Here is a 27,638-nt window from a genome sequence, read left to right as displayed (position 1 = left end):
TGGTCAATAAGGCGGCCAAGGTGGCTTTAAGGACGTTTGTGGTAGCGCTCAGCGACGTCGATACTTCCTCAAGCAAGGGAGAGAGCTCGAAGGAGGAGGAGCAGCTAATAAAGAACAAGAAGAAGGCTAAGGACTTCATTAGCCTTTGCTTCATGGCAGACGACAACGACAGCAACCTCGAGCATGATCCTTCTGAGGTATCCCCTTTCTACGACCACATTTCTATTCATGTTGATACCTTGAATGACGCTCTTGTTAGTCAGTATAGGTTACTTAAGAAAGTGGTTCATGAGTTGAAGGATGTCAAGTCTACATATGAGTGTGTGACAACTAAGTTTGTCTTGTTTAAGTCTAGGGTAAAAGATAAACATTTTCAAATGCTGCTTGTACAATCGGTGAATTTGATGTGCTGTGCAAAGGTATTTCTTGGTTGGGGCTCGGTAACTTTTGTGTGCCACGTTCATCGAAAAATGAAACCTTTTTTAAAGCTATAAAGTGGATGATTATATTAAAAAAACAGCATGACACCAAAAAATATCAAAAAATACATACCGAAGCAACAAGATAAAAAAAGAACTACAACACCACATACAAGCGAGGGACAATGAACTAAAAACAAAACAATATCAACCACAACATTGTTTTCACTGCGGCCGATCGACCAAACAACAACATGCACCGTAGTAAACACACCACCATCACCTAACAAGCGACATAGCTCGACGCATATTATCGTTGCTAAGCTCGCCGCACTAGAGACAAGTAGCTCCGACTTCACCCCAATGAACCACAACCTTTGCCTTGAAGTCGCTTCACCCCACATGCACAGTCCCAACCATATAAATACACAGATACGGCCTCGAGAGATGTGAGAACCCTTCCTAATAGATTAGACAATTTTACTGTGGGGACTGGGGACTCGTAGGTGTGCCATTTTGGCTGGTGATTTTCAAATGCCAGCTTCTACATGTCGGTGAATTTGATGTGCCGTACTAAGGTATTTCCTGGTTGGGACTAGGGGACTTTGGTGTGCCACGTTCCTCGAAAAAAAGAAACTTTGGAGTGCCACATCGTTGGCTTAGATCACTCCTTTCAATTCGGTACACACAAGTTTCAAACTAACTGATAAATTTCTTATGTGCTTTCGCTCATATAACTGATTTAGAATCCATCCCTTCCCGAAAATGACGGCAAAGCTAAGAGATTCGATCCGGTTCCAGTTGCATTGCCATCTTTTTTCGTACGGTGCATTTTTTTTAGGATACTTTTTAAGTCATTGATAGTAGTATGATAAGTTGATAACTTACCCACTAAGGCACTAGCAAAAATTCTGAGACGACTTGGCTTGGCTCCGGGGAAACGTTGGTAGGTTTGGGTCGTGAAGATGGGGAAGGGAAACGGTGGCAGGAGTGCGACCAAGCCGGACGACGAGCTCGTCAACCTCATCTTCTCTTGGTCCCTCCAAGATGTCCTGAACCAGGACCTCTTCAGAGATAAGGTTCCGCATCCATCAACTTACTCTTGCTTCTAGATCATTCGCGTTATTTCTGTGTTCTTGGCTTCTAGTACTGGTTGCTCTAAATTGTTGATCGCTGCATGTTATACCAAGCTGACCTGACGAGGCACGCGCCCCATGCATGCTCTTACAGGTGAACACAATACCTGACAGATTCTTCGGGTTGGAGGGCTACCTGGACTCGTTCAGGATCCCGCTGCTGGAGGAGATGCGAGCAGAGATGAGCTCTAACCTGGAGTCACTTCCCAGCCACTCCTCGACCGTGTCAATACGGTCTCTGGCTCCGAAGATCATGGGCACGAAAAACTCCATGCTCTATCGCGTCACCGTAGCCCGCCGCCGTGAAGCGCGTTCCCCATTCGTCGGTGACATCATCATGCTCACGGACGCGACGCCTCGCCGCCCGTCCGAGCTCGCGAGAAACGGTGGCTCGTACTGCCTCGCTCACGTAAAGAATGCCAGCGATGATGAGTTTAACTTTGAGATCAGAGCGTCTAAGAAAATCGAAGTAGCAAACTCCTACGCTTTCGCTGTTAGCCTGCTCAGTTTCATACCCTACGTACGCATTTGGCGGTGTCTGGACTACGACGCCGCGGTGAAGAGAAGTGCTGGCCTTGTCAAGTTTGTCGCCGGCGACGCGATGGTAAGCACGTGGCGAATGCTCTGCAGTATGCACGTCTTGCATTTTCGTTTGCATTATCTTTCATCACCTGGCTAACCCTCTTGATGAGCAGAGCACATCGTTTCATGGTTCCTCTCCTCGCCCAGAGACCGTAGGAACCGGCGCCAAAGCCCCGGCCATTCTGTCTGCGTTCAAGCTCAACGACTCGCAGACCGACGCCGTACTGAGCTGCGTGTCGGCGACGCAGCGCAACGGCGCGGGCAAGTTCAGCCTCATCTGGGGGCCGCCCGGCACGGGCAAGACCAAGACTATCAGCGTGATCCTGCTGCTGCTGTTGACGAGCCGGAACAAATGCCGCGTCCTGACGTGCGCGCCGACGAACACCGCGATCAGCCAGGTCGCGGCCCGTGTCGTGTCGCTGAGGAAGCAGCATTCCCCAGCCGACGGAGGGCGCCACGGCGATCTGCTATTGTTCGGAAACAGGGAACGCATGTCCATCGACAGTGACCTGAGCGAGATCTTTCTGGACACTCGCGTGAAGGAGCTCAAGAAGTGCTTCTCGCCGGCGACGGGTTGGAGGCAGTGCCTTGTTTCACTGGAGTCGTTCCTGGGACAACCAAAAACAGTGAGCTTTCAGTACTACAAAGCTTGCTTGCAGAAAGACGGAACAAATTTACTAGAGTCGTCTTTCGTCAGGTCAAGATTCCATCAGATATTCCAGATGCTGAACAACTGTTTCACAACAATCATGTCTCACGTCCCTAGGGCCATCGTTCTGGAGAAGAATTACAAGAACATTGTTTCACTAATTAAAATGCTCGAAGACTTTAGCAAGCTGCTTGATAGGAAGATTCCAGGAAATGATATCGCGGTGGATGTCTTCATGACTACGAGTGACACGAAATGCGACGATTCAGCTTGTGCAGTGGGCAATTCAGAGTTAGTTGAAAAACTTATGCGACAGAAGGCTGCAATTGTAGGCGTGACAGGAACTCTTATCCGGGACCTGGAACTTCCTGTGACACGCTCTTATTTCAGGATCAAGGAATTCTGCCTTGTAAGCGCCTCCCTTATTTTCTGCACCGTGTCTGGCTCGGCAAAGCTGAACGGTCAGAAGATGGATTTGCTTCTCATCGACGAGGCAGCGCAGTTGAAGGAATGCGAGTCCCTCGTCCCACTGCAACTCTCTGGACTGAAGCATGCTGTTCTTATTGGAGATGAGTGTCAGCTGCCAGCAACTGTGAAAAGCAAGGTACAATGGTTCTCCTCCCAAATTCATTTCTGCCCTACATGCGTTATGTCCTCCAGCTTGAGCAATTTCATGTTTTACAGGTTGCAGATACAGCATTACTAGGCAGGAGCCTGTTTGAGAGGCTAAGTTTACTGGGACAGAAGAAGCACCTTCTGAACATTCAGTACAGGATGCACCCTTCCATAAGCATCTTCCCAAACTTGAGTTTTTACAACAAGAAAATTTTGGATGGCCCGAATGTCACGCAGGAGAGGCATGGCCGTAGCTACCTTCAAGGTGCAATGTTTGGGCCATACTCATTCATCCACATTGATGGAAGGGAACATCCTGGCCGGAGCAAGCGAAACATGGCCGAGCTAACTGTCATAATGGAAATACTGCATAATCTCAAAGAAGGTACCGAACAATATTTCACTGTTTTTATCGTGATTTTTTTTTAATTTCTTACACTCGAAAAATGTTACTGAAACAGATAGATATATCATGGTCTACTTTCAGTTCATGGCATCGATTAGCATGTCCCCTGTTCCTACTCATTTTCATCTCTTGACCATGCAGCTTGTAGAAGCACCCGGCAATGGCATCCATTAGCATGTCCCCTGTTCCTACTCATTTTCATCTCTTGACCATGCAGCTTGTAGGAGCACTCGGCAAGGAGTTTCTGTTGGCGTCATATGCCCATACGCCGCACAGGTGGAGGCAATTCAGCGGGAGATAGGGGACGCGAAGGCCATGCATCCCCTGGCGCTGCGCGTTAACTCTGTGGACGGGTTCCAAGGCAGCGAAGAAGACGTCATCATCCTGTCAACCGTCAGGTCCAACAGTGCAGGATCGATCGGCTTCCTGTCCAATCTCCGACGCGCCAACGTCGCTCTTACGAGGGCAAGGTACACGCCCTGGCTTTCGGTTCAGAGGCAAATCAAACAGCCACTGCATTCAGCATTCCACGACGCCCACCTGCTGCATCGTTTGGTTGCAGGCACTGCCTCTGGATCCTGGGTAACGCGACGACCTTGCGCGGCAGCGGCTCCATCTGGGGAGAGCTGGTCCGGGACGCTGTGGATCGGCGGTGCTTCTTCGACTGGGACGGTGGCGCGGGCGTCTCGTCGTCCGTTCCTCCTCCGTGCGGCGCTGGCCCGACCGGTTGTGAACATGGATGGAACGCAGCCATGGTTGATCCAGATGTTGACTTGCGCCCGGCGTGCTGCGTGTATGAAGCCGACATTTGTGGTTCCCTGGGCTCCCTACGACTAGCAAAGTGAAGAGGCTTCAGTTGGCAATGGGGACTATGGACTCGTAGCCGTAGGTGTGTCATTTTGGCTGGTGATTTTCAAATGCCTGCTTCTATAGGTCGGTGAGTTTGAATTTGATGTGCCGTGCAAAAGTATTTCTTAGCTGGGACTGGGTAACTTTGATGTGCCAAGTTTCTCGAAACATGGAAATTCTGGAGAACGCCCATGTGGCGCGGTGGTTGTGGTGCAGTTGTGCACCTTACACGCCTCTGGTTGTATTCTTGATCGGATCTGGGCGCTTTGTTGCGGTTTTCTCTTAATAGGTATATATATATATGTGTGTGTTTAGTTGTACTGTATGTTTTCGCGTATTATAGATCTAGAGTCTTCCAATTCCTTCTTAGCATGTGCATAAATGCGCACACGTATAATGTGCGTTGAGTGTGTAAATAGTGTGGGTCCTTTTTATACCCTCTCAAAATAGAAAAAAAAGAAACTTTGGTGTGCCACATCGTTGGCTTCTATCTTTCCTTTCAGTCCGGTACACACAAGTTTCAAACTAACTGATAAATAAACTTGTGCTTTTGCTAATATAATTATTGAGAATAGAGACATAGTAGAGAGATAAAGAGAGCGAAAAATCTTGTATTGATTCAACGAATTGTTTATATATATATGATGAAGGGTGTAGGGTGTCATAGGAGAGACATGTCTGAATTGTTTATATATATATGATGAAGGGTGTAGGGTGTCATAGGAGAGACATGTCTGAATTGTTTATATATATATGATGAAGGGTGTAGGGTGTCATAGGAGAGACATGTCTCTCTTTAATAGACACAATGAAAAGATGTGAAGCCTCTTCATTAAAGGACATGTCTTTTCGGTGAAGACATTTATTTACTAATTGATCACTAACTACAATCAAATTCTAATACTCCATCTTGATCAATTGTCTTGTTGTAAACTTCTTATTGAAAACTCCTTTAAAATCCTATAGAAAAAAGAGAAGAAAATAATATGTTGATATGCATTTAAAATTCCTTTAAAACCCAATGAAAAAATGTAAGGAGAGAAAATGATATGACATATATTGGTTATTGTCTCATTGTAAGTTTATATGAGAAATCAAGATAGGAAAAACTTATTGAGACAACAATAATTATGATCTACAGACCGTATTAAAGCCTCTGAAAAAACTATTGGGAAAATAAAAGGAATAATAGTGATATGTCGTTAAAATTTCTTTAAAATCCAGTGAGAAAATAAGGAGAAAAAGATACATCATATATTGATTACTATCTTTTAAAACAAAAACTCATAAGTGAGTTTAGAGAACAATAGATATGTCTTTGATTCCTCCTTTAAAAACTCTGAAAGGAAAAAAAAAAGAGACACGATATATAATCTTGTGTAGATATTGCTTCATTAAAAACCTTATATTAGAAACCGTATAGGAAAAACTCATAAAGGAAAAGTGTGTAATATAATATAAATAAGTTATTATTTAGGGATTAATTCCCTCTGAACCTTGTAAATCTCGTAGTCACTACATACCAATTCTATTAATACATTTTGAAATGTGAAAGTGGATAAAGACTTAGAAAATAAATCTGCGAGGTTATCATATGATTTAGTTTGTAAGATTTCTATCTCCCTATTATAAGGATAGAACAATTTAGGAACAATATGATTGGTTATATTGCTTTTTATGTAACTTTTTTTTTTGCATTTAAGCAACATTTGCAGAATTATCTTCATAGATATTTATTGGTGATTCAATGGAATCAATACTACATAATAATTGTTTGTGGTTTATCATTCTACGAAACTATATATGTGTATGTGATGTAACAGAATGATAGGCGGAAGTTGCCACTGAAATCTGTTTTGATGACTCCTTTGAGAAGGATGTTCACTATGAAATTAATCTATGATCTGATGTTATGGAGACCAGTTATATAGTCAATGTTTGAATATTCTACTATGATCGTATCTTGATTTTTGTGATAGAAAAACCTAGATATTTAATGTCATAAAGATATTTATAGATATCTTCTTTAACTCCCACCTAATGATGTTATTGGAATTGCGTTATTTAAGGTAGCAAGTTATTTGCAAATACAATATCAGGCATATTGCAATTTGTAAGATACATGAGCATTTTGATAGTACTATGATATAGAATTTTAAGTTCAACATCTTTTTATCATCAACCCAAGATATAATTGGATCTTGATTCGTATTTAGGGATTTCTTACATGTCGGAGCATTTCTTATAAAGAGGATTGCAGGATGGCTGGTCTGATAAATTGCACATGCCGGATGGTCCAACGTCCAGGAGGAGTGTACGTCAAAACATTCGGTGTTCACGTTTTCTAATTAATGTCTCTTTCAACAGAGATTTTGATTTCTGCTAACTTAAAATGGAGTTGGAGATATGTGTTTACTTGTCTTGTGTTGTGAAGGTGATGGGTGCAACCTGGCTACCGACGGCGGGATGATTGGGACCAAGCAGAGTGTTTGGTGCCGGACGATCAAGAAAGTCAGGCGGAGTCAAGGATGATCCTAACTGTACATATAGAGGTCAAGCAAAGCATGAGGTGGAGGATGAAGATAGCGTGTTGACAAAGTCAAGCAAAAGAGATATCGATACAAGTGACAAGACGGTATGATGGATCAGGAGTGGGAGAGACTTACTGGTAGTCAAGATCGTAAGATGGAGGACACGCGTCGAATCGAAAGACTTACTTAAGGTGTAAGAAAATGACTATGAGTCACGTTTTATGAAACGTGCAATGTGGTTTCAGGGAACCTTATATGAGAAACCGTATAAGAAAACTCATAAAGGAAAAGAGTGCAATATAATATGAACAAGTTATTATTTAGGGATTAACTTCCCTGAACCTTGCAAATCTTGTAGTTGCCATATACCAATTCCATTAATATATTTTAGAATATGAAAGTTGGTAAGGACTTAGATAATAAATCAGCAAGGTTATCATTTGATTTAGTTTGTAATATTTCTATCTCCCCATTATAAGGATAGAACAATTTAGATGCAATATGATTGGTTATATTACTCTTTATGTAACCTTTTTGCATTTGAGGAATGCATGTATAATTATTTTCATAGATAATTATTGGTAATTCAATGAAACCAATACTATATGATAACTGTATGTGATTTATCATTCTATGAAACTATACATATGTATGTGATGTTTCAGAATGATTGGTAGAACTTGCCACTAGAATATGTTTTGATGACTCCTATAAGAAGGCTATATCACTATGAAATTAATCTATGATCTGGTGTTATGGGGATCAGTTATATAACCAGTGTCTGAATATCCCACTATGGTTATATCTTGATTTTTCTGATAGAAAAACCTAGATCTTTAATGTCATAAAGATATTTATGGATATCTTCTTTAACTCCCGTCCAATGGTGTTTTTGAAATTGCGCTATTTAAGCTGGTAAGTTATTTGCAAATACAATATCAGGCATATTGTAATTTACAAGATACAGGAGAGTTTTGATGGTACTATGATATAGAACTTTAAGTTCAATATATTTTTATTATCAACCCAAGATATAAATGGACCTTGATTCATATTTAGGGATTTCTTACAAGATACATGCACCGCATGGTCTAGCATGTAAGGTGCAAATGCCAGAGCATTTTTTACAGAGAGGATTACAAGATGGCTGGTCTGATGAATTGCACACGTCGGATAGTCCGCCATGTAGGAGGAATGTACGCCAGAACATTCGGTGTTCACATTTTCTAATTGATGTCTCTTTCAACAGAGATTTTGATTTCTGCTAACTTAAAATGGATTTGGAGATATGTGTTTACTTGTCTCGTGTTATGCAGGTGATGGGTGTAACTTGGCTACCAATGACGGGATGATTCGGGCCAAGCAGAGTGCTTGGTGCCGGACGACCAAGAAGGCCGAACAGAGTCAAGGATGATCCTAGCTGTACACTTAGAGGTCAAACAAAGCATGAGATGGAGGATGAAGATGACGTGTTGACAAAGTAAGTAAAAGGGATATCGATGCAAGTGACAAGACAGTATGAGGGATTATGAGTGAGAGAGACTTACCGGTAGTCAAGATCGCAAGATGGAGGACACGCGTTGAATTGGAAGACTTACTTAAGGTGTAAGCAAATGACTATGAGTCATATTTTAAGAAGCGTGCAAGGTGGTTTTAAGGAATCTTATATGACAAATCGTATAGGAAAAACTCATAAAGGAAAAGATTACAATATAATATGAACATGTTATTATTCAGGGATTAACGTCCCCTGAACCTTGCAAATCTTGTAGTCACCACGTACCAATTCCATTAATACATTTTGGAATATAAAAGTTAGTAAGAACTTAGAGAATAAATCAGCGAGGTTATCACATGATTTAGTTTATAAGATTTCTATCTCTCCATTATGAGGATAGAAAAATTTAGGTGCAATATGATTGGTTATATTGCTCTTTATGTAACCTTTTTGCATTTGAGCAATGCATGTAGAATTATTTTCATAGATATTTATTGGTAATTCAATGGAACTAATAGTACATGATAGTTGTATGTGGTTTATCATTATGTGAAGCTATACATATGTATGTGATATTTCAGAATGATAGGTAGAAGTTTCCACTAGAATCTGTTTTGATGACTCCTATAGGAAGGCTATATCACTATGAAATCAGTCTATAATCTAGCGTTATGGAGATCAGTTATATAACCAGTGTCTGAATATCCCACTATGATCATATCTTGATTTTTCTGATAGAAAAACTTAGATCTTTGGTACTATAAAGATATTTGTGGATATCTTCTTTGACTCCCGTCTAATGGTGTTATTGGAGTTACTCTATTTAAGCTAGCAAGTTGACTACAAATGCAATATCAGGTATGTTGTAATTTGCAAGATACATGAGCGCTTTGATGGTACTAAGATATAGAACTTTAGGTTCAATATCTTTTCATCATCAACCCAAAGTATGAATGGATCTTGATTCATATTTAGGGATTGGATGACCATAGGTGTTTTGATGGATATGAGTGTCCAATATTATTTGGATATTGGTGGACTAATGGATAAATATTCCTAAAAGAATATATTTAACTGGTAGACTTTAAGCGCAATTTGGTTTTACACAAATCATTCATCCCAAATTTCGTCTTAAGATGATTACATACTTTATCATGTATGTTTTGTAGATGATACAAAATCCAATTAGGATTTCATTATGAACACACATATGCAATCGTTATAGTTGGTGTAACACTTCTGTGGAAGGAACTTATTTAGTCAGTTATAGCACAATCAACTTAATTGCTTGAAGTTATGGAGTGACTTTAAGTTGTACATAATATATATTTTGATTTGTATTTAGATTCAGAATATGAAGTCTATTAGGGACTTATATGTCCGAATCTATCCAATTCATTTGATCTGCCAATGATATTGAATATGAGAACATAATTTTCACAATACCATAGGATATGTAGCGTCGTAATTGATACCGGGTCCCTACGTGAACCCTTGTGCTACATACCTCGCTATTTCGCCACCTTATGGAATAAAAATCCATTTGGTTCTTGTAGAACTTGTTGTGAACAACTAGCCTCCTTGGTGGAGTCAGTTTTAAGATTAGAGTGTGCTTCAAATATTTACCCTTGAGTAGGTCGATTACGTCCCACGGATTGTAAATACAGATCAATTAAATATCTCGGAGTGCGATGATGTTCTTGTAGTATCCACACTTACGACAAATATTAGATTTATCAAGTTTGAAAATTTCTTGACCCTGATTCGGTGTATAGGGCTTCTGTTTTTTGTTGCATTTGCGTTTACTATTAAAATTCTTTGGATGACGTTTAAGAGAGCCATCGAACTTGTTGTTATTCTAGATATTAGCATGTACTTCAGGTAAAGGAGCAACACCGATTGTATACTAATGATGATTCCTTAAAGGAGTCTATCATGCTTTTCGTCATGAAGTAATACATGTGTTAAGCTACAATAAACTTGGTATTCTCTTACACGATATTGAAGTGATGCCATTAAAAAGACATGACTCTTTCCAATAGATATAATGAAAAGATCTAAAATCTCTTCACCAAAGAGTATACCTCTTCGGTGAAGATACTTATCTACTAACTGATCATTAACTGTAATCAAATTCTAACCTAACTAATTTAGGATCGATCCCTTCCTGAGAAAGTAACGGAAAGCTAAGAGATTCGATCCGGTTCCACTTGCATTGCCATCTTTTTTTCGTACGGTGCATTTTTTTAGGATACTTTTTAAGTCCTTGATAGTATTATGATAAGTTGATAACTTACCCACTAAGGCACTAGCAAAAATTATGAGACGGCTTGGCTTGGCTCCGGGGAAACGTTTGTCGATCCGAAAACTTTTTTTATATATGTTGTCGTGTGACTTGGGGAAATTTGGTTCCCAGCGAGTCTCCCCTTGTGTTGTCGGCGTGGGCTAGCTGCCTTGCCTGACCTGGACGGTGAGCCAAATTTGCTAGCCGGGGTTCGCAAGAAAATGAGAAAAGTGCCAAGATCTAAACACTCAACCACATCTATTTCCTTGTCCTGTGAGGCGAGGCATGACTTGTCTACCGAGCCAAAGCCACTCCGTGTTACAAAGATTCGACGGCCAATGAAACCCGATCATCAAGATCAGTGGTATACCCGATTAATAAGCCCTAAAATGGCTACGATTTTTTAGATTAGCTTTTTTTTAACACGGCAAACCACATTTCAATTATGAAATAACGAAATTCAACAGTGCATCTAGAGTTTTACATCATCATAGTGCCGAAAATAAGCACTAAAATGGCTACAATTTTTTAGATTACTTTCCAAATATATTCCACGTATATGATACATCCAAACAAAGCCATTTTTCCATATAAGAAAACCCTTTTATTTTGCGATTAAAGGAAAAAGCCCTTTCCACCTCCAATTATACGCCTTCAAAAGCGGCGGAACTGTCTGGGCGACCAAAGTCGCTGACGGTCATCGCGAGTAGGAGAGCAGGTAACCGGCGAACACTCCGAAGAAGGCCGCCCGCGCGCTTGCTTTCGCTTTTCCTCGCCTTTTTCTCCCTTGCTTTCCCCCGGGTCTCCCTCTACTCATCGTTGCCACGGAGCGGCCGGCGCGCTGGTCGGTAATCGCCTCCACCTCCGCCGCCGCCTTTTTGCACACTTGGCACAAGCAAGCTAGGCTCCGAGGCGCCATTGCGACGGCGCTGCGCGTTAGAGATGATCGGACGGGGCGGTGGTGGTGGGGGCGTGAAGAAGGGCGCGGGGGATGAATGGCCCAGCCTTGTGGACGTGATACTATCTTGGAGCCCCCAGGATGTCATGAACGAGGACCTCTTCAAGGACAAGGTTGGTACGACTCCATTGATTTGCTTGATCAGTTCTTTGCTGGTTGGGCATCAAGGCTTCTTGCGTGCTGTACTCGTTATTAGTTCACTTCAATCTAGGAGTAGTTAGTAATGTATCTTGTTCTGTACTACCTCTCCTATTATCTTGAGCGTTGATTGTGGAATCTTGACTATCTGGTCGTTTCGGTTTAAAAATAGAGCTCTTTTATGTATAAATCTAATCCGATGATCCACGTAATTAGATATTTTTGTAATTGTGACAATTTTAGTAAAATTGCCACCATGCTTTTGCTAATAGAAAGATCGACGCTGCAAACGCCGTAAACCCTAGCCGATGAGTAGCAAATGAACTCTCATGCCGAATGCAGATTAAAATGTTAAAACGACAATGAAATATTACTCCATTTAGAGACATATAACTGTAGTTAATTACTTTCATGTCACATATTTTTCTCCCCAAAATAACCCTAATACTACTATACTCACATATACTACGTATACTACCGGTGAGAAATGAGTAGTATCCTGACTAATCTGGACTGTTGGATAGTAGTTTAGTTCAAGTTTTTTGTTTAAATGCTAAATGCAAAATCGTAAAAGAAGATGGGATGTCTGACCACTTCCTGAAGAATGTGTTTTGATAATACTACTCACATATACTACCTATACTACCATACTACTCACATATACTACCTATACTACCGGTGAGAAATGAGTAGTGTCATGTGTGTGAACAAAAGAGCAATTTTCTTCAACAACCATATGCACACCAAGTTCTCAATTAGATCCAACAAGTAAGGGGAGGCTCCGAAGCTCTCGAATTTTACTCCGAAATGGATGAATTTGATCCTATTTGATTCTTCTCTTCTCCCCTCTAAACTTTGATCTTTTGAGAAGCAAAAATAAGCCCTCTATCACCATGTTCTTATTGGGCTTCGGGAATACAATGGCATTTTTACAGGAACCAAGTAAGCTTTGCTGATCATTTCAAACAACTCCAATTTCTGCTACTCTAAATATAATGACATAAGCGACATTTTATAGTTTATATCATATAAGAGTCGAAATGGTGAACTAATGATAATATGGGAGCTGCCGATCACAATGGATCGTGCGTTATGCCTATGATGTTGTGCATTATCACACTTCTGTGTTTTCCTTACAGCATGGTTCTTAAACATGGCATTTCAGTTGTTTCAAACATATAAAGTGTGCATTATCATACTTCCATGTTTTCCTTACAGTGGCTGGTTGCTTATCATTGCGATGCTTGAAATGCAGGTGAAAAGGATACCTTCCACATTCAATTACCTCAAGGATTACTTGGAGTCATACACCTCTCCATTGCTGGAGGAGTTGAGAGCTGAGATGTCATCTAGCTTGGAATCCGTATCTACCATGCCCTTTGTCAGGATCTCATGGATTGAAGAAAAGAAGAACAACAGAATTTATGAAATTTCTGTTGAGTCTGATTCCCAGATTGCTAAGTCATGTAATCGGCCTTATGCTCCAAGCGTCGGTGATATTATTATAATGTCTGATGTAAAGCCGGGGCATATTTCTGATATTACTCGCAATGGAAGGCCATACCGTATTGCCTTCGTCACAGAAGGAGGGGATGAAGATGATGACTCACCACCAGCTAAGTATGTGATCATAGCATCGGGCAAAATTGATGCTGCCGATGGGAAGTGTGGAGATGGGAAAAGGAGCTCACTTTTTGCTGCTTATTTGCTCAACATTGTGACCTACATCCGTATGTGGCGTTGCCTTGACTATGAAACAGCAGTAAGAAGAAACCGAGGCCTCATACAGGCGATGGTACATTATCCGCTGGTATGCTTATTCTGAATCATACTTATGCGAATAATTGATTCTGCTATCTTGTTTGTCGGATGATAAACATGCAGAGGACAGAGGTCAAAGAACAGAGAAACTACTGTTGAACTTACCATCCATGTTTCCTTTTTATTAGAATATTTCACTGCAAAATAAAAGATCCAACTTACTGTAAAACAAATGATCCAGCTATATTGACATCATAACCATAGTGGTTATTGAAAGATTTTGGGAGGCTGTAAAGAAACAGGTATTTTGATCAGTTCCATTTTCTGATTTTCCAGGTCCCAGATATTCTTCAGAAATGCACAAAGGATGTTGATTCAATTGACAGCATGGAAATATGGACCAAGTTATCTACAATGGACCTTAACAATTCTCAGAATGATGCCGTCCTGAATTGTATTTCAGCAATGCATTGCAACAGCAGCAGCAGTTTTAGCCTTATCTGGGGTCCTCCTGGCACAGGAAAGACAAAAACAATCAGTGTGCTACTGTGGTTAATGAGAGAAATAAAACATGGAACACTCACATGTGCACCAACAAACCTTGCTATTAAACAAGTTGCTTCACGTTTCTTGAGGTTGATCAAAGAGCGTTCTTCTTATACAAGCTGCTTGGGAGATGTTTTATTGCTTGGCAATAAAGAGCGCATGTGTGTTGATGGTGATCTCAAAGAGATATATTTACATGACCGTGTAAGGAAGCTTCTTGGCTGCTTTGCACCATTGACTGGATGGAGACATCGCCTATCTTCCCTGTCTGATCTTTTTGAGAATGGTTACTCCCAATACCTCCAATATCTACAAGACCAAGAGGAAGGTGATAAACCTTCCTTTTTCTCTTACGCCAGAAAAAGATTTGTTATTATTTATATGGAGCTTAGGAGATGTTTCAAAGAAATATTATTTCATGTCCCGAAATCTAGTATTTTGGAAGTGAATTACAACAATATCCTTTCAATTCTCGAATTGCTTGAAGATTTCAACAGCATGTTCCAGTGGAAGAATATCGGGGATGAAATTAAGGAAGTTTTCTTGTACAATAATGGTGAATCCGATTCTGGAAACTCTAGTGTGGCGGAACATTGGAAGACAATAATCACTCTTGGCAAAGCAAGGTTAAAATGTCTTGAGCAACTAAACACACTGTTAAGTTGCTTGAAACTTCCTATAACATCCTCAAAGCGTATCATTCGTGATTTCTGTATTGAAAGTGCTTCCATAATTTTCTGTACTGTATCTAGCTCGTCAAAAGTAACTAACAAAAAGCTAGAGTTGCTTGTCGTTGATGAGGCTGCCCAGTTGAAAGAATGTGAAACATTGATCCCTCTGCGTTTGCCGGCCTTAAAGCATGTTATTCTTATTGGTGATGAGTGCCAATTGCCAGCAACAGTGAAAAACAAGGTTGGTTTTCTATTAATCTAGCAAGCACCAGATTTCCCATTTGTTTTGTAGAATTTGTATTATGCCATTTAATTCCCCTGATCATTTTAGGTTTGCACGGACGCATTATTTGGAAGAAGCCTTTTCGAAAGGTTGAGTTCACTTGGGCATGAAAAGCATCTACTTAATATGCAATACAGAATGCATCCATCCATTAGTCTTTTTCCAAACACCAGCTTTTATGACGGGAAAATCTTAAATGCTCCTTGTGTCAAGCAAAAAGAGCACCAAAAGAAGTATCTTCCAGGTTCTATGTTTGGTCCTTACTCCTTCATAAATATTGAAGGAAGGGAGGATTTCGATGAACTTGGTCATAGCAGAAAAAACTTGGTTGAAGTTGTTGTTGTTGAAGAAATATTGCGAAATCTCCAAAGAGGCATGTGATCTCTATTCACATATTATTTATTTATTCATATGACATTTTAAATTTACTTTTATAAAAAAAATCATTCTGCCTTACTTTTATTGTGTTTAGGAACTTGCAACATTGTCACTGTATTTAATAACGTACATGCTATTAACTATATGGGAAGATGACACAAAAGCATAGCTTTTGAATGAACAAGGCTAAGGCAGCATTAATATAGTTTGAAGAGTTACGAAAAATGTGACTGACATTAGGAACACAGACTGTATGATAGGGCCATATTTGATGGTATGATGTTGTATTTAAGCCTGATGTATTCTAGTTCTCAAGTTTGCCATCTATAGTAGTACTCTACATGTAATTGGAGTTTTTTAGGGTTGCAGGAGTAACAATATTCTTATTTCTGAAATATAGGAGAAATTCCCTTTGCATCCATTCATATTATTTTTTTTATTTTAAAAAACTGCCACCCAACTTGCCTTGGCTCTCATGGGTTATCATAATGCTAAATGTCGAAGCCACATGCATCCAAATTGGAATTTCTTTTATTTTCTTTATATGATATTGGCACAAAAGCTTCTTCTAAATATTTCTCCTTTGCCAGCTTGCTCTAAACCTAAAAAGAAAGTTACAGTTGGTGTCATATGCCCATACACTGCTCAAGTTCTAGCAATTCAAGAAAAACTAGGGAAAATGAAGTTTGACCCGCTACTGGTAAAAATTAATTCTGTTGACGGCTTTCAAGGTGGTGAAGAAGACATAATCATTTTATCAACTGTGAGGTCTAACTCAGATGGGGTGGTAGGTTTTCTTTCAAACAGACAGCGCACGAATGTGTCTTTGACACGAGCAAGGTATCTTCTCAGTATACTTATTAACGTTGAGTTCCTTCTGTGATCTATGCCCAATCTTTTTTTTCTTTAACCCGTTTGGCACATAACTTATGTCTGAAGTATAAATTACAGATATTGCCTATGGATTCTGGGAAATGCAACAACCTTATCAAGCAGTGGTTCTATCTGGGCTGATCTAGTTCGCAATGCGAAGGATCGGCGGTGTTTCTTCAATGCCAGTAGTGACAGGGCTATATCTCGCATGATTGCTAAGCAGAAGAGTGATCTAAGTAAAGATAAAATTAAAAAGAACACACCTCTTACAAGTTCCAGAAATAGTGGGGTTTGGGTATTGTCTCGCAAGACCCTTTTCACTACTGCCTCTGAGTTATCTGTTTTGCCCATTTCTCATGTTCCTTTTGTTCATTTTTGTAATTTGATGCATCATTGTATTGTGAGTATATATTTTAGTGGGGAAGGGTACATCTGGTATTTTCACTGAAAATGATACTTTCAAAAGAATAGCAACAAGAGAATGGGAGTAGCTTTAGTACATCCAACTGTTACTGCTGTTACAACCTGTTGGAATAACTTATTGTTTTGCATGAAACAGTTATCTGTCGGCTAGAGTCTAGACTAATCATTTACCTATTTCAGTTATGGGTGTAACAAAACCCATCATAATTTACATTGTTGGCTGAACTTATCGATGACTCATAATTTTAATGTTCGTTCAGGTTCAGGCACGATCCCAAAGTGTGCTGAATGATCAAGGCTCTTCTTCGATGTGTGTTTCACTTGATGCTGGGAGGCCGTCAAGTGATATTCCTGCCGATTCTGACTTGCAGCGTCCGAGAGATAAAAAAGAGGATGTTGAGGATATCACTGCCTACTTAAGTAATCTTAAACCCAACTGAAGATTCCTCAGTCTTGAGCTGAGGAGGTGACTATGTGATCTGTTTGACTGTTTCTGAAAGCGCACCACTGGCAAAGCTGGCAGCAGAGTTACTCATCCTGTATAAAGCTCAGAGGCCAAACCGTGTCGTATTGTAGAAAATGCTGCATAAGTTTCTATTATGGCTCATACGACCCACAGAGTTTCTGTCTCGAGCCAGGCCGTCAGGAGAGGCCTTAATTTTGGTATACTGATATCCAAAGTGTGGCCCAAATGTTTTTGAATTTTGAAGATACATGCTAGGTCAGATATGGCACTAGAGATGGGAGACCGCTCTCGCTCCGTACCGCCCTCCCAACAGCTGTTGCCACCCTCCCAAGCCTTGCCGCCATCGCTACGAGTAGGCAGCCACCATGTGCGCTCCTCCACCCCCTCCCCTGGCGTCGGTCACTCTGGCTACGCCGTCCACCCTAAGGCACGTCGGCCTCAACAACCATAGAATCGATGACAAACCTGTGGATAACGGAGAGGAAGAATAAGTAAGATCTTGTTTCCAGTGACATAGGAAGGATAGGTAAGTTCCTTTGTGGAGGCATGGCTTACTCTCTGTTGATGCCGATTAGCGTGGTGTGAAGCAACATGACTGATAACGTATTACAGTAGAATTATAAGAGACAAAGTAGATAAAATGAAAAAACTTTTGTTATTGATTCATGGGGTGTTTATATATTTATACATATTAAATGAGCGTGATAAAAATAATATATCTATTGAGAATACATCATTTTCTAATAGACATAACTCTTGATAGTTGATAAATTAATCACATGATTAAATATCTAAGGCTACTCCCAGTGCTAATGTGTGTCTTATATATCAAATAGCCCTCCAACTGGGATAAAAGATGATATGACAAGTGATTAAATGAAGAGATAGAAGAAGCTAGTGTCTTCCATAAGAAGCAAGTTAAATACAGAATCGAACATGAAGAAATAGTTAAGAAATGTATTAGAGCTTGAGCACATAATTCAAGAGGTAAGGCATAGGCAAAATAATGCATTAAAGTAAATATAGTTTTTACAAATAATATCTGTATTTATTGATCAGTCCCACTAATAGACACTTAAGCATTATGAGAGTTTATATTTATATTAGTATCTAAATAATATGAATATTAAGATATTACTCATATTAAAAATGATCTAAAGAATATCTTTCACTGGATACAGTTATCTCACAACAATTACCCTTACCACCCACCACCACCACCACCACCCGTCTGAAAAGCCAAGGTGCCCCCGCGCGGCCGCGCCACGCGCCAACTCCCACGACGCCATCGGCTCCACCCCACCCGCTTTCCACGGCGCCTCACATGGCCGCGGACGCCTCGCCTCGTCAGCGACAGGCCGCCGCCGACTACACGTAATCCCTCCACTACCAGCCTCTTTTCTAATCAGCGATCGTCGCGTCTGAGCCCTGAACCAGCAACAAATTCGTGTGCGCTCCGGACACGCGTCGACGAAAAGCGTGCGCGGCGACGGATCGGAACTCAAAAGCGAGGGTGATGATGCCATGACTAGGCCCGTGCGCACATGCACGCCAAGGATATGCAAGGATGATCCCACCACGAATCCACGATCCACACCCATGGCGTTGCCTTTTAGCGCGCGTATATAAACGCCCCTGCCGTTATTGCGGTTATCTGCACAACGATCTCTCGAGCTCTGAGTTCGTGTTCTAGGCGAGAGCTCGCTAGAATCCGATGGGTGACATGCAGATCGTCCTGGCCGGGAGGAAGATCGAAGCGCAGTACGTGGAGATGAAGGTGCCGCTCTACTCCTACGGGTGTGAGAAGAAGATAAAGAAGGCGCTGTCACATCTGAAAGGTACCTAAACTGGTCTGTGCATTCAAAACAGAACAGGGAATGAAACGAAATGCGAGTTAACCGTGTTGCTGAACATGTTGCAGGGATACATTCGGTCCAGGTGGACTACCACCAGCAGAAGGTGACCGTGTGGGGGATATGCAACCGCGACGACGTGCTCGCGGCCGTCCGGAAGAAGCGCCGGGCGGCGCGGTTCTGGGGTGCAGACGAGCCGGGTCCGGGCGAGGATTTGTGGACGACCGGAGACGCTCCCAAGCACTACCTGGCAGCGTTTACCGCGTACAGGTGTAGGAAGGCGTGGAAGAAGCTTTTCCCGCTGATCCGGCCGTGACCTTAGCTTTTCGACAAGTGAATGCATGCTCGTCGAGTTCGTCGCAGGAACGGCACAGAGGGGTTGTAAGTTTGTAACAGTAGCGCGTGCATGTTGATATCGAATTAATGTGCTCTGTTATTGACTTGTGGAATGACATTGCTGTACCGTTTGCACGGATCAATGCAGTCCGATTAGGGCACTAATCCATTGCTGTACCGTTGGGGTGGAGAGGAACAAAGGCAACCTCTTCTTTTCTGAAACATGCGTTGAATCCCTCCCAAAACATTAAGCTTGACTAAATTTTGCTTCAAATGTATAGGGATCTTTGCTTTGGAACTTGATGTTTGCATAGAACTTGCACAAAACTCAATTTTGAAACTTGATTTTTGTTTCTAAATTTGCATGAAAAACGACTGAAACAGTTGAAACTTGATGGAAACCTTAGTATGTCTTGGTTTAAAAAAAATTCAAAAACAAATACTAATATGTCGGGCCAGGTTGGACATTGATTTCGGCCTCTTAGAAAGCTAGGCCCATATCCGGGCCTAGCCCAACAATGTTATGCTCATCTCTCAGAAGACATGAGAAGCAGTGAAGCACGCTACTGATTAAGCACTCGACCTTCACCTGCTTTCGTTCGAGCAACCTGCAAGAGTTGGCCTTCGTTGGTCTCGCTGTAAATAGTACTGGTACCATGTCATGCTAAAAATTTGAAGTTCGGTGCCCAGGGCGGTAGATGAGGAAGCCGATGCACCATCTGCCAAGCGTAACCAACAGCAAACGGACCGGGCTTATCTCTGCCGACAGCATCACAGTTCAACAGTCCCTATCAGTGGCTACCTAAAGCATGCCCAGGAGTATCCAGATATTTCTCAGCCAGGTAAGCCGGTGAAGCCGTGAAGGGGACGCATTGTGCCATCATGGTCTCATGCAGCAAAAGTGTCGTACAAAGCATTATCCAAAGAAACGGATGCGATAAGTTTCTTGACATCCATTTTTTGTCTCTTCAATTATCAAGAATATTTACAGGAACAAATTCATCCTCGAAGGCAGTATTCTTTACAGTAGTACCGTTTAGCCAAGAGCTGACAAAAGCGAATCGACAAAACGAAGCGGAAAAGGGATGAAACACACCGTGGATCAACCTATCTGACTGACCAGCCGGCTCGCGCACTGGCATGCACATGGCCATGGCGGGCGGCCTAAATCTGATCAGCCTCGGGTGGTGACACGGAGGGCGTGCGGCGGCGGGGGCGGGGGCAGAGGCGGCGGCACGAAGGGGAGGCTCCGCAGCATGAGGAAGCGCATGCGGCGCGGGAACGGCGCGTCGTTGAGCAGCTGCTCCAGCACCCGGGCCACCAGCGCGGTGTACTCCTCGAGCAGCTCCGCCACTATCGCCACCAGGATCATCGCGAGAAACGGGGAAGGAATGAGCTTGCTTGCACGGTCGCTTGGGTTGGAATCTTGGATGTGGACTCATATCGTCCGAGCCGGCGGCCGCGGCTTTAAAATGGACCGGGTTTCGGGGTTTGGGGAGATCGAGATCAGGTGGACCCGTGGTGGACTCGCTGCGTGCCGCGTCCTGTGGGCAGCGGACCCTGGTTTGGATGTGACCCGCGCGGCGCGCTGCTGGTATGCGCTAGAAGCCGCGGAACAAACGGTTAGGCTCGCCGCTCGCGGTGGCTTCGCGCGCCTGCCCGTGGTATGCGGAAGCCGAAAACGAGGTGCGGCGCGGTCCCGCGAAGTTATCCGGACGGCGCGGGCTCGGTCTCGTACACTGGCACTCTGCCACGCCCGGCTGCACGGGCCCCAGGAGCCAGGTGGAGGCATGCAGCTGGCCATTGTAGGTGGCGGCGGTCGTCAAACAATTCGGAGTTCAGCCATTCAGGGTTTGGGCTGTGGCCGAGGTATCCGTATCCCGCTGACGAATGTACGACGGCATCGGACGCGGTTTGTCTGTTTGCAGTGGTATTATTTCGGCTGAGAAGTTGCATTTGTTGGTGTCGCCTGCGTGCACTAGTGTTGCCTTGCACTTGTTCAGTTGGATTCTTGGTATGGGATATATGGCTAAACTCATCAAGTAAAAGTGAAGTAGATAAAGCTGTTGTTATTTACCTGCAGATTGAATGTACCTTTTCTTATGGAGAATAGAGTTCAGCTCAATAATCAAGGGGAGTGTCGTAGCGGGCTTAAATTTAACGCGCAAAGAGGCCGAAGCCTAGAAGAGCACATCTTACGTCTACAGTAGTAATTCACAACTCGATGGGCCAAGAGACTAAGCTTTTACTCAGGCCTCCTTTTGTTTTTCATTGAGCGTTCGCGCCTCGTAAGAGTCGGCAACCTCTGAGTACTTCATAATTTACGGGAAAGTGTACTCTATGGGTCTTTTAAGCAAAAATCTGTCAGATCGTTTGTTGCGTCAGGTGTAACTGCAGATCATTTGCCTTTGCATGCCTAGTGTAAAAAATATAGTAAAATTGCAAAGCAGTTTAATCAAAACTGAGAAATCAAGATCGAAATCACTAATCAGATGAGTGGCTCAAATGAAGAGATTTTTTTAACACAAAGTAAAAGCAATGAAGATCTTTGCTTTGCTTCATATGGAAGCATCAAACCATTAACAGGGGTATAGGTTCCGCATCTAATGCTCTCTTAATTTTACAATATACCGACGATATAGTTCTCTTCATGGAGCATGACTTGAACATGCCAAGAATATAAACCTCCTGTTGTGTGTATTTGAACAACAACTCGGTCCTTCACAGTCTAGCAATGTTTATATTGTTTTTCTTTGAAGTGCCTAAGACATTATGAAAACACTAGACTATTATAGATATAGTTTTTATTGGCAAATTGACGAACAAAAGAAGAAATATAGACTGACTAAATATAGCATTATTTGCACACCTAAGGATAAGAGGGGCTGGGAATTCTAAACGTGGATATGTAGAACAAGTTCTTATTTAGTAAATGACTTTTCAAGTTAATCAATGAGCAAGAATTTGGTAAGATCTTCTTAGAAATAAGTATTTGAAAACCAAAACGAATACTCAGGTGACTAAGAAACCAGGCGATTCACGTTTTTGGTCCGACCTGATGAAGGTCAAACATGAGTTTTTAAATCTAGGTTCCTTTAATCTGCAAAATAAAACTCAAATTCATTTTTGGAAGATATGTGACTCTGGGGTAGAACATTTAAAGAACAATACCCCACTTTGTATAATGTTGTTAGAAAGAAAGATGCAACTGTAGCAGAAGTGTAAGCTCGGATCTGTCCTTAAGAAGAGCATTTGTGGGGGATAAGTTAATTGCTTGGCATGAATTGGTAGCGAAAATAGTGGATATTCCACTCAATGATTAATCTGATATCCTTACATCAACATGGGCAATTTTTTTGTCCAATCCATGTATTGATCACTGATTAATAATTGTGTCATCCTACATAGCCACTACAAATGGAAGATCAAACTCCCCCTAAAGATAAAAGTATTTTTATGATACTTGCAAACTAGAGTGATCTTAATCAAAGATAATCTAGCAAAAAGATAATGGAATGGTTATATTAGATGTAGCTTTTTTAAATGCTAATGAATCGATACAACACCTCTCTTTTGAGTGTTAATTTGCTAGATTCATTTGGCATATGATTCAAATAACTTTTGGTTTTCCACCTCCAACTAGTATCTCTAATATGTTAGGAATGTGGGTATACATGGTGAAACCAAAAATAAAGAATCAGATTTTTATTGGTGCAAGTGCTATATATATGTTGGGCTATTTGGGTAAGCTGCAATGATGTGGTTTTTTGACAAAGCAAAAATACTCTATCCTATACAGGTAATTTTCAGGGTACTTATTGGACTTACTTCTGGACCTTGTTACAAAAGTAGGAATGCCACATATGAGAAATCATGCCATCTTTCAGGGACTATATTGATGAAAATCTTTTCCAATCACAGATGGAGGTTCTCTAATCACATATGTATTTGAGAGTACTATTTTTATGTTTTGGTTTTCTGTAAATACTTTGCTTCTCTATAGTATAGTATGGTACCATTTTGCTTCAAGTTTGTAATAATACCTTTAATAATTATAAGTTTGTTGCACTAGGTTGACATCGTCACACAGCCATGATATAAATAAACAATGATTAACAAACGCGAAATAGTGAGATCAAGCAAATGGATGTTTATTGTACGCCATTAAACTCTAGACAAGGCCGGAACCCAGCAGCATAGTGATCAATCAAATCAAAGTACCTTACTGACATTCTTGTTGGCTAAGCTGTAACGTACGGACTCATGCTTGCTGTTCATCCGGAATCCAGCAGCACCAGCCACACCTCCACGGTGGTGAACACTCCGAATTGCTTATGAATAATCATCTTGTCTTCACCCGACGACGATCCGAAGGACTGGCAATGTAAAGCCTGCCGGAGCCTAGTGGCACGATGTAGGGACGCGTATCCTCTGATTTTGTTTCACAAAGTTACTAAAATATATAGTAATATGAGTCTCGGTAAATAATATTCTACCATTATTTATTGTAGCGATTTTATTAAAGATACTATAGCAGATAATCTGGTATATTCATTCCGAATCTAACGGTTTAAAAAAGTTAATATCATAACACTTTTTACCCTCTGACTTTGCTAAAGTCAGTGGATACGATTTCTGATGTAGGACCTAATGGGTTCCTACACCTTCCTGAAAATCATAAGGAGATTTTGCGCTCCGGTCTACACAGTGCACAGCATGAGCACAGTTTTCAATCTTATATTCGGACTCATACGGCCCATGAGGGCAATGGCCACGAGGATATCGAGCAAATTATACTATAGAGCATGTTCGTCGACATCGACCAAATTGCGCTTATGGGCCATGTACGTCGTATGACTTGACTTATATGTGCGTTTTAGTGTTTTATTTAAACTCGATCTTGGTAGCTCCTTACAAATTAATCTTCTGGCCAGTACGGCCCAGGAGATAAGGTCTTCTGGAGCACATATGATGGGCCCTCGTTTTATCCAACGCTATAGAAGGTCGTATCGGTTTGTTCTCGTCTCGGCCTTTTACTGGTACGACAAATTGAGAACGAAGTTTCTTTGTAGATCAGAAATTGAGAGTAAAGAAATCTGTATACTCCATCTCCATATTGGCTCCACTCTAAAAACACTCCAATTTGATCAGTGCTGAGTGACAATGCGTATATACCAGGGAGACTCAGCTCAAAAATTGAGCAGGAACATATTAGTGACAGTGTCTTTATAGCTTAAAAAAGAGAGACTTCAATCCACTGAAAAATAAAAACTTGAAAAGAGAGCTATGCCCCCATTGGGCCTCTCTTGGGTGCTTACCCCCATATATATGCCAAGTGGGACCACTTGTTCTTGCGAGTCACGACTCCCACGCAATAAACTAGCCTATCTTAACAACCTCCTGACCAGATAACCGCTAAAAACTAAGCACGAAATTAGAACGCTCCTCCATGAGTAACTCTGTGCCAGCAGACAAGTAGGTGAACGGTGATCCATGGGGGCGTTGAGGAGGCGGCTAGCTGCTGAGAAAGTGAGAAAGAACCCCAACAGTCCCACGCGCCAACCACCCCACATAAACAGAACAGAGTGGTAGCATGATCCCGATCCAGCTGCGGTTCTCTCTCTCTCTCTGCCCCAAAAGGCACAACAATCAAACGGCTAAGAACTCCACGTTGGCCTCGTATGCAGACCTCCTGGTGGCCACGTTGCGCAGAGCAAACGGGCGATCAAAAAAAAAAAAAAAACACACGACTTCTTCTGGTACGTGTTGGGAGATGAGAAGCGTAGTTTGATTACGACAATAATTGGACCCCGTCCGTACGGGACTGACCAGCATGCGCGTTTTTTATAGTGTCCCTAGCCACAAAATATTCTCGCACGCCGATGGCTGCGACGAGGCCGTAGCTGACTTGGACTGGACTGACTGTTGATGGGCTTGTCGCGGCTTGCTCTGTTTTTTATTTTCTTCGTTGGGGGGAGAGCAAATCCACAGCAACGTATCATCGCCTCAGCAGCAACTGCAACCATCGGGCTCCGAATACTAGTTCTTTGTTTGACTTGTATGTTCGGCATTATTGGATGTCTCCGTCGTAGCCCGTAGCGTGGTCGTCTGACGGTGGACCTCGCCATAAATCCAATAGGCCAAAGGCATACTGCTCCATACGTACATATATAACCCTCTTCTTAAAATGTTTATACTAAGAAAAAAATGGAGAAGAGAACCGTTATTGACGGTGTCCCCTTGACATGTTATCTATGCATGGGCGCGCGCATGGCTAGAAGATATAGATGATCGATGCACTCGTTCGATCTCGCACGGCAAATCGATCGCCACGGGTAGTCCAGCTCCAGCTCCCGCAGCGGGCTGCGGGCGGGTCATGCGGACACGCACCAACCCACACGGTCCCCATGTCATTGTCACGGACGGGCGGAATCCGACCCGCGCACAGTTGCGCTCGCCGATCCACGGCGCTTCGCTTCCGGCCCACAGGAAGCAGCTTGCACAAGGGCCAAGGCGTGGCGTGCGAGGGAAACCGACGTAACGGGGAGAGCTCAACGGTTTCATCAGGGTGAGCAGTGGAGAGAGAGAGAGGGAGGGAGGGAGGGCGAGGAGTCATCCTCGCTGCCGCCGTGTCCAAAATGGGCAGGAATCATTTGGGTTCTCCCACCCCCGACCTCCCCTGCGCCTGCATGCATGCACCGCCCCGTAGTCCCCAGCTTTGTCGTTGCTTGGGCCCGGGCTCGTCCCAGCTCACTCACTCCTCCTCCTCCTCTATCCTCTGCCTCTTCTCTCTCTAGCTCAGATGCCAGTGCCACACAGAGGCCAGATGTACTACAAGCACATCCATCTCCTGCTCTCTCCTCACTACACATGCATACACACACTAGCTTGCTTGCTGTAGCCCCTGGCTTCCCATGGAGCGAGCATCCATAGAGAGCGCACTGGCTGAGCGGAGCAGGGCCTTAATGCAGCTTTGTTGGGACGTGGTTGGATGGTTCCATTTCACATGCACCAATTAATCCCGCAGGCGGTAGAGACCGGCCGGGCGGTGAGCATGGACTGCAGTGCTACAAAGAGTTCGTACTGCTGTTGGCAATCAAGCATGCCACTCGCTGCCTGACCCAATCGCCTCAATACAGTATTTGCCGAGTAACTTGTAATTAATAATTATATATTTATTATAAATACGATATATTATTGTAATGAGTATCCATCGTGTCCTTAACTTTATACGGTGGGTTTTACAACTGCCAAGGGATTAGTAAGGTATATTATGATATTCTAGATAATTCATCATATTCTATACGAAAATCACCCCTAGATTATAAAATAATCTTCTAGATATCCAGAAGATATACACTCAAAGTGGCCGAGTAGAATACGACTACCTCAACCCGACTATATAAAAAGAGAGGATACATCAGGACCGATCCAATAATCCAATCCAAGCTAATATTCCCTTGAAAAACAAATAAGAGTTGATTTGATCCCAGGGGAAAGTGACTGATCGAATTCCCAGCAAGGAACTAGATCATCAATATTGAACAAGCCTAATTAGGTAGGACTAGAGACATCAATTGAGAATCACCATAGAGTCATATTATGGTAGATTTATTTGACAAGGGCTTTAGGATCTTAGACACTAGAGAACTCGCAGAGAGCCTTACAATTAGAACTAGACAAACCCTAATTATAATTTTTTTCAGACATTAATCAAGATAAATCGTGATGTAGGACTATTATTATAAGGGAGGCATGAACCGGTATAAAAATCTATGTCCCTATCTTTGATATGTATGTTGAGACTAACATATATCCCTACTTTATACAAGTATTTGTATAATCGACTTTCCCTATTATAGAAATAGTGAAAGCAGACATAGTGATATACAATTTTCTAGGACCAATCGTTAACAAAATATCTAGAGATGATTGCTTTGCAGACGTGTCTATAACATAATCGACCGTCTGGGTATGCTAGAA

At 42.1% G+C, this 27,638-nt stretch overlaps 2 protein-coding genes and 2 pseudogenes across 2 annotated transcripts; 3 read left to right on the top strand and 1 right to left on the bottom strand.

The window, feature by feature from the left end:
- Positions 1-1,345: 1,345 nt before the first annotated feature.
- On the top strand, positions 1,346-4,954 carry LOC133925592 (helicase SEN1-like). The gene is made up of 6 exons (XM_062371467.1): positions 1,346-1,498; positions 1,650-2,159; positions 2,251-3,390; positions 3,471-3,786; positions 4,025-4,277; positions 4,370-4,954. The coding sequence occupies exons 1-6, from the start codon at positions 1,385-1,387 to the stop codon at positions 4,650-4,652; spliced, it is 2,616 nt and encodes an 871-aa protein (XP_062227451.1). The 5' UTR covers positions 1,346-1,384; the 3' UTR covers positions 4,653-4,954.
- Positions 4,955-11,669: 6,715 nt separating this feature from the next.
- LOC133924839 (uncharacterized) lies at positions 11,670-16,863 on the top strand (annotated as a pseudogene).
- A 2,243-nt stretch (positions 16,864-19,106) lies between these two features.
- On the top strand, positions 19,107-20,064 carry LOC133924838 (heavy metal-associated isoprenylated plant protein 28). The gene is made up of 2 exons (XM_062370565.1): positions 19,107-19,304; positions 19,388-20,064. Exons 1-2 carry the CDS (start codon positions 19,181-19,183, stop codon positions 19,633-19,635), a joined length of 372 nt encoding a protein of 123 aa, XP_062226549.1. The 5' UTR covers positions 19,107-19,180; the 3' UTR covers positions 19,636-20,064.
- Positions 20,065-20,571: 507 nt separating this feature from the next.
- On the bottom strand, positions 20,572-21,112 carry LOC133924837 (uncharacterized; annotated as a pseudogene).
- Between the last annotated feature and the right edge of the window lie 6,526 nt (positions 21,113-27,638).

The sequence above is a fragment of the Phragmites australis genome, chromosome 7 (assembly GCF_958298935.1).
Source record: "Phragmites australis chromosome 7, lpPhrAust1.1, whole genome shotgun sequence".
In the NCBI taxonomy this organism is placed as follows: Eukaryota; Viridiplantae; Streptophyta; class Magnoliopsida; order Poales; family Poaceae; genus Phragmites; species Phragmites australis.
The sequence above is the reverse complement of the archived record's forward strand: the minus strand, read 5'-3'. Positions and strand labels throughout refer to the sequence as shown.

Coding starts and splice junctions, on each gene's coding strand:
- LOC133925592 (XM_062371467.1), top strand. CDS start 1,385: ATGGGGAAGGGAAACGGTGGCAGGAGTGCGACCAAGCCGGACGACGAG. Junction 1,499..1,649: donor AGGACCTCTTCAGAGATAAG/GTTCCGCATCCA, acceptor ATGCTCTTACAG/GTGAACACAATACCTGACAG. Junction 4,278..4,369: donor GTCGCTCTTACGAGGGCAAG/GTACACGCCCTG, acceptor GTTTGGTTGCAG/GCACTGCCTCTGGATCCTGG.
- LOC133924838 (XM_062370565.1), top strand. CDS start 19,181: ATGGGTGACATGCAGATCGTCCTGGCCGGGAGGAAGATCGAAGCGCAG. Junction 19,305..19,387: donor GGCGCTGTCACATCTGAAAG/GTACCTAAACTG, acceptor AACATGTTGCAG/GGATACATTCGGTCCAGGTG.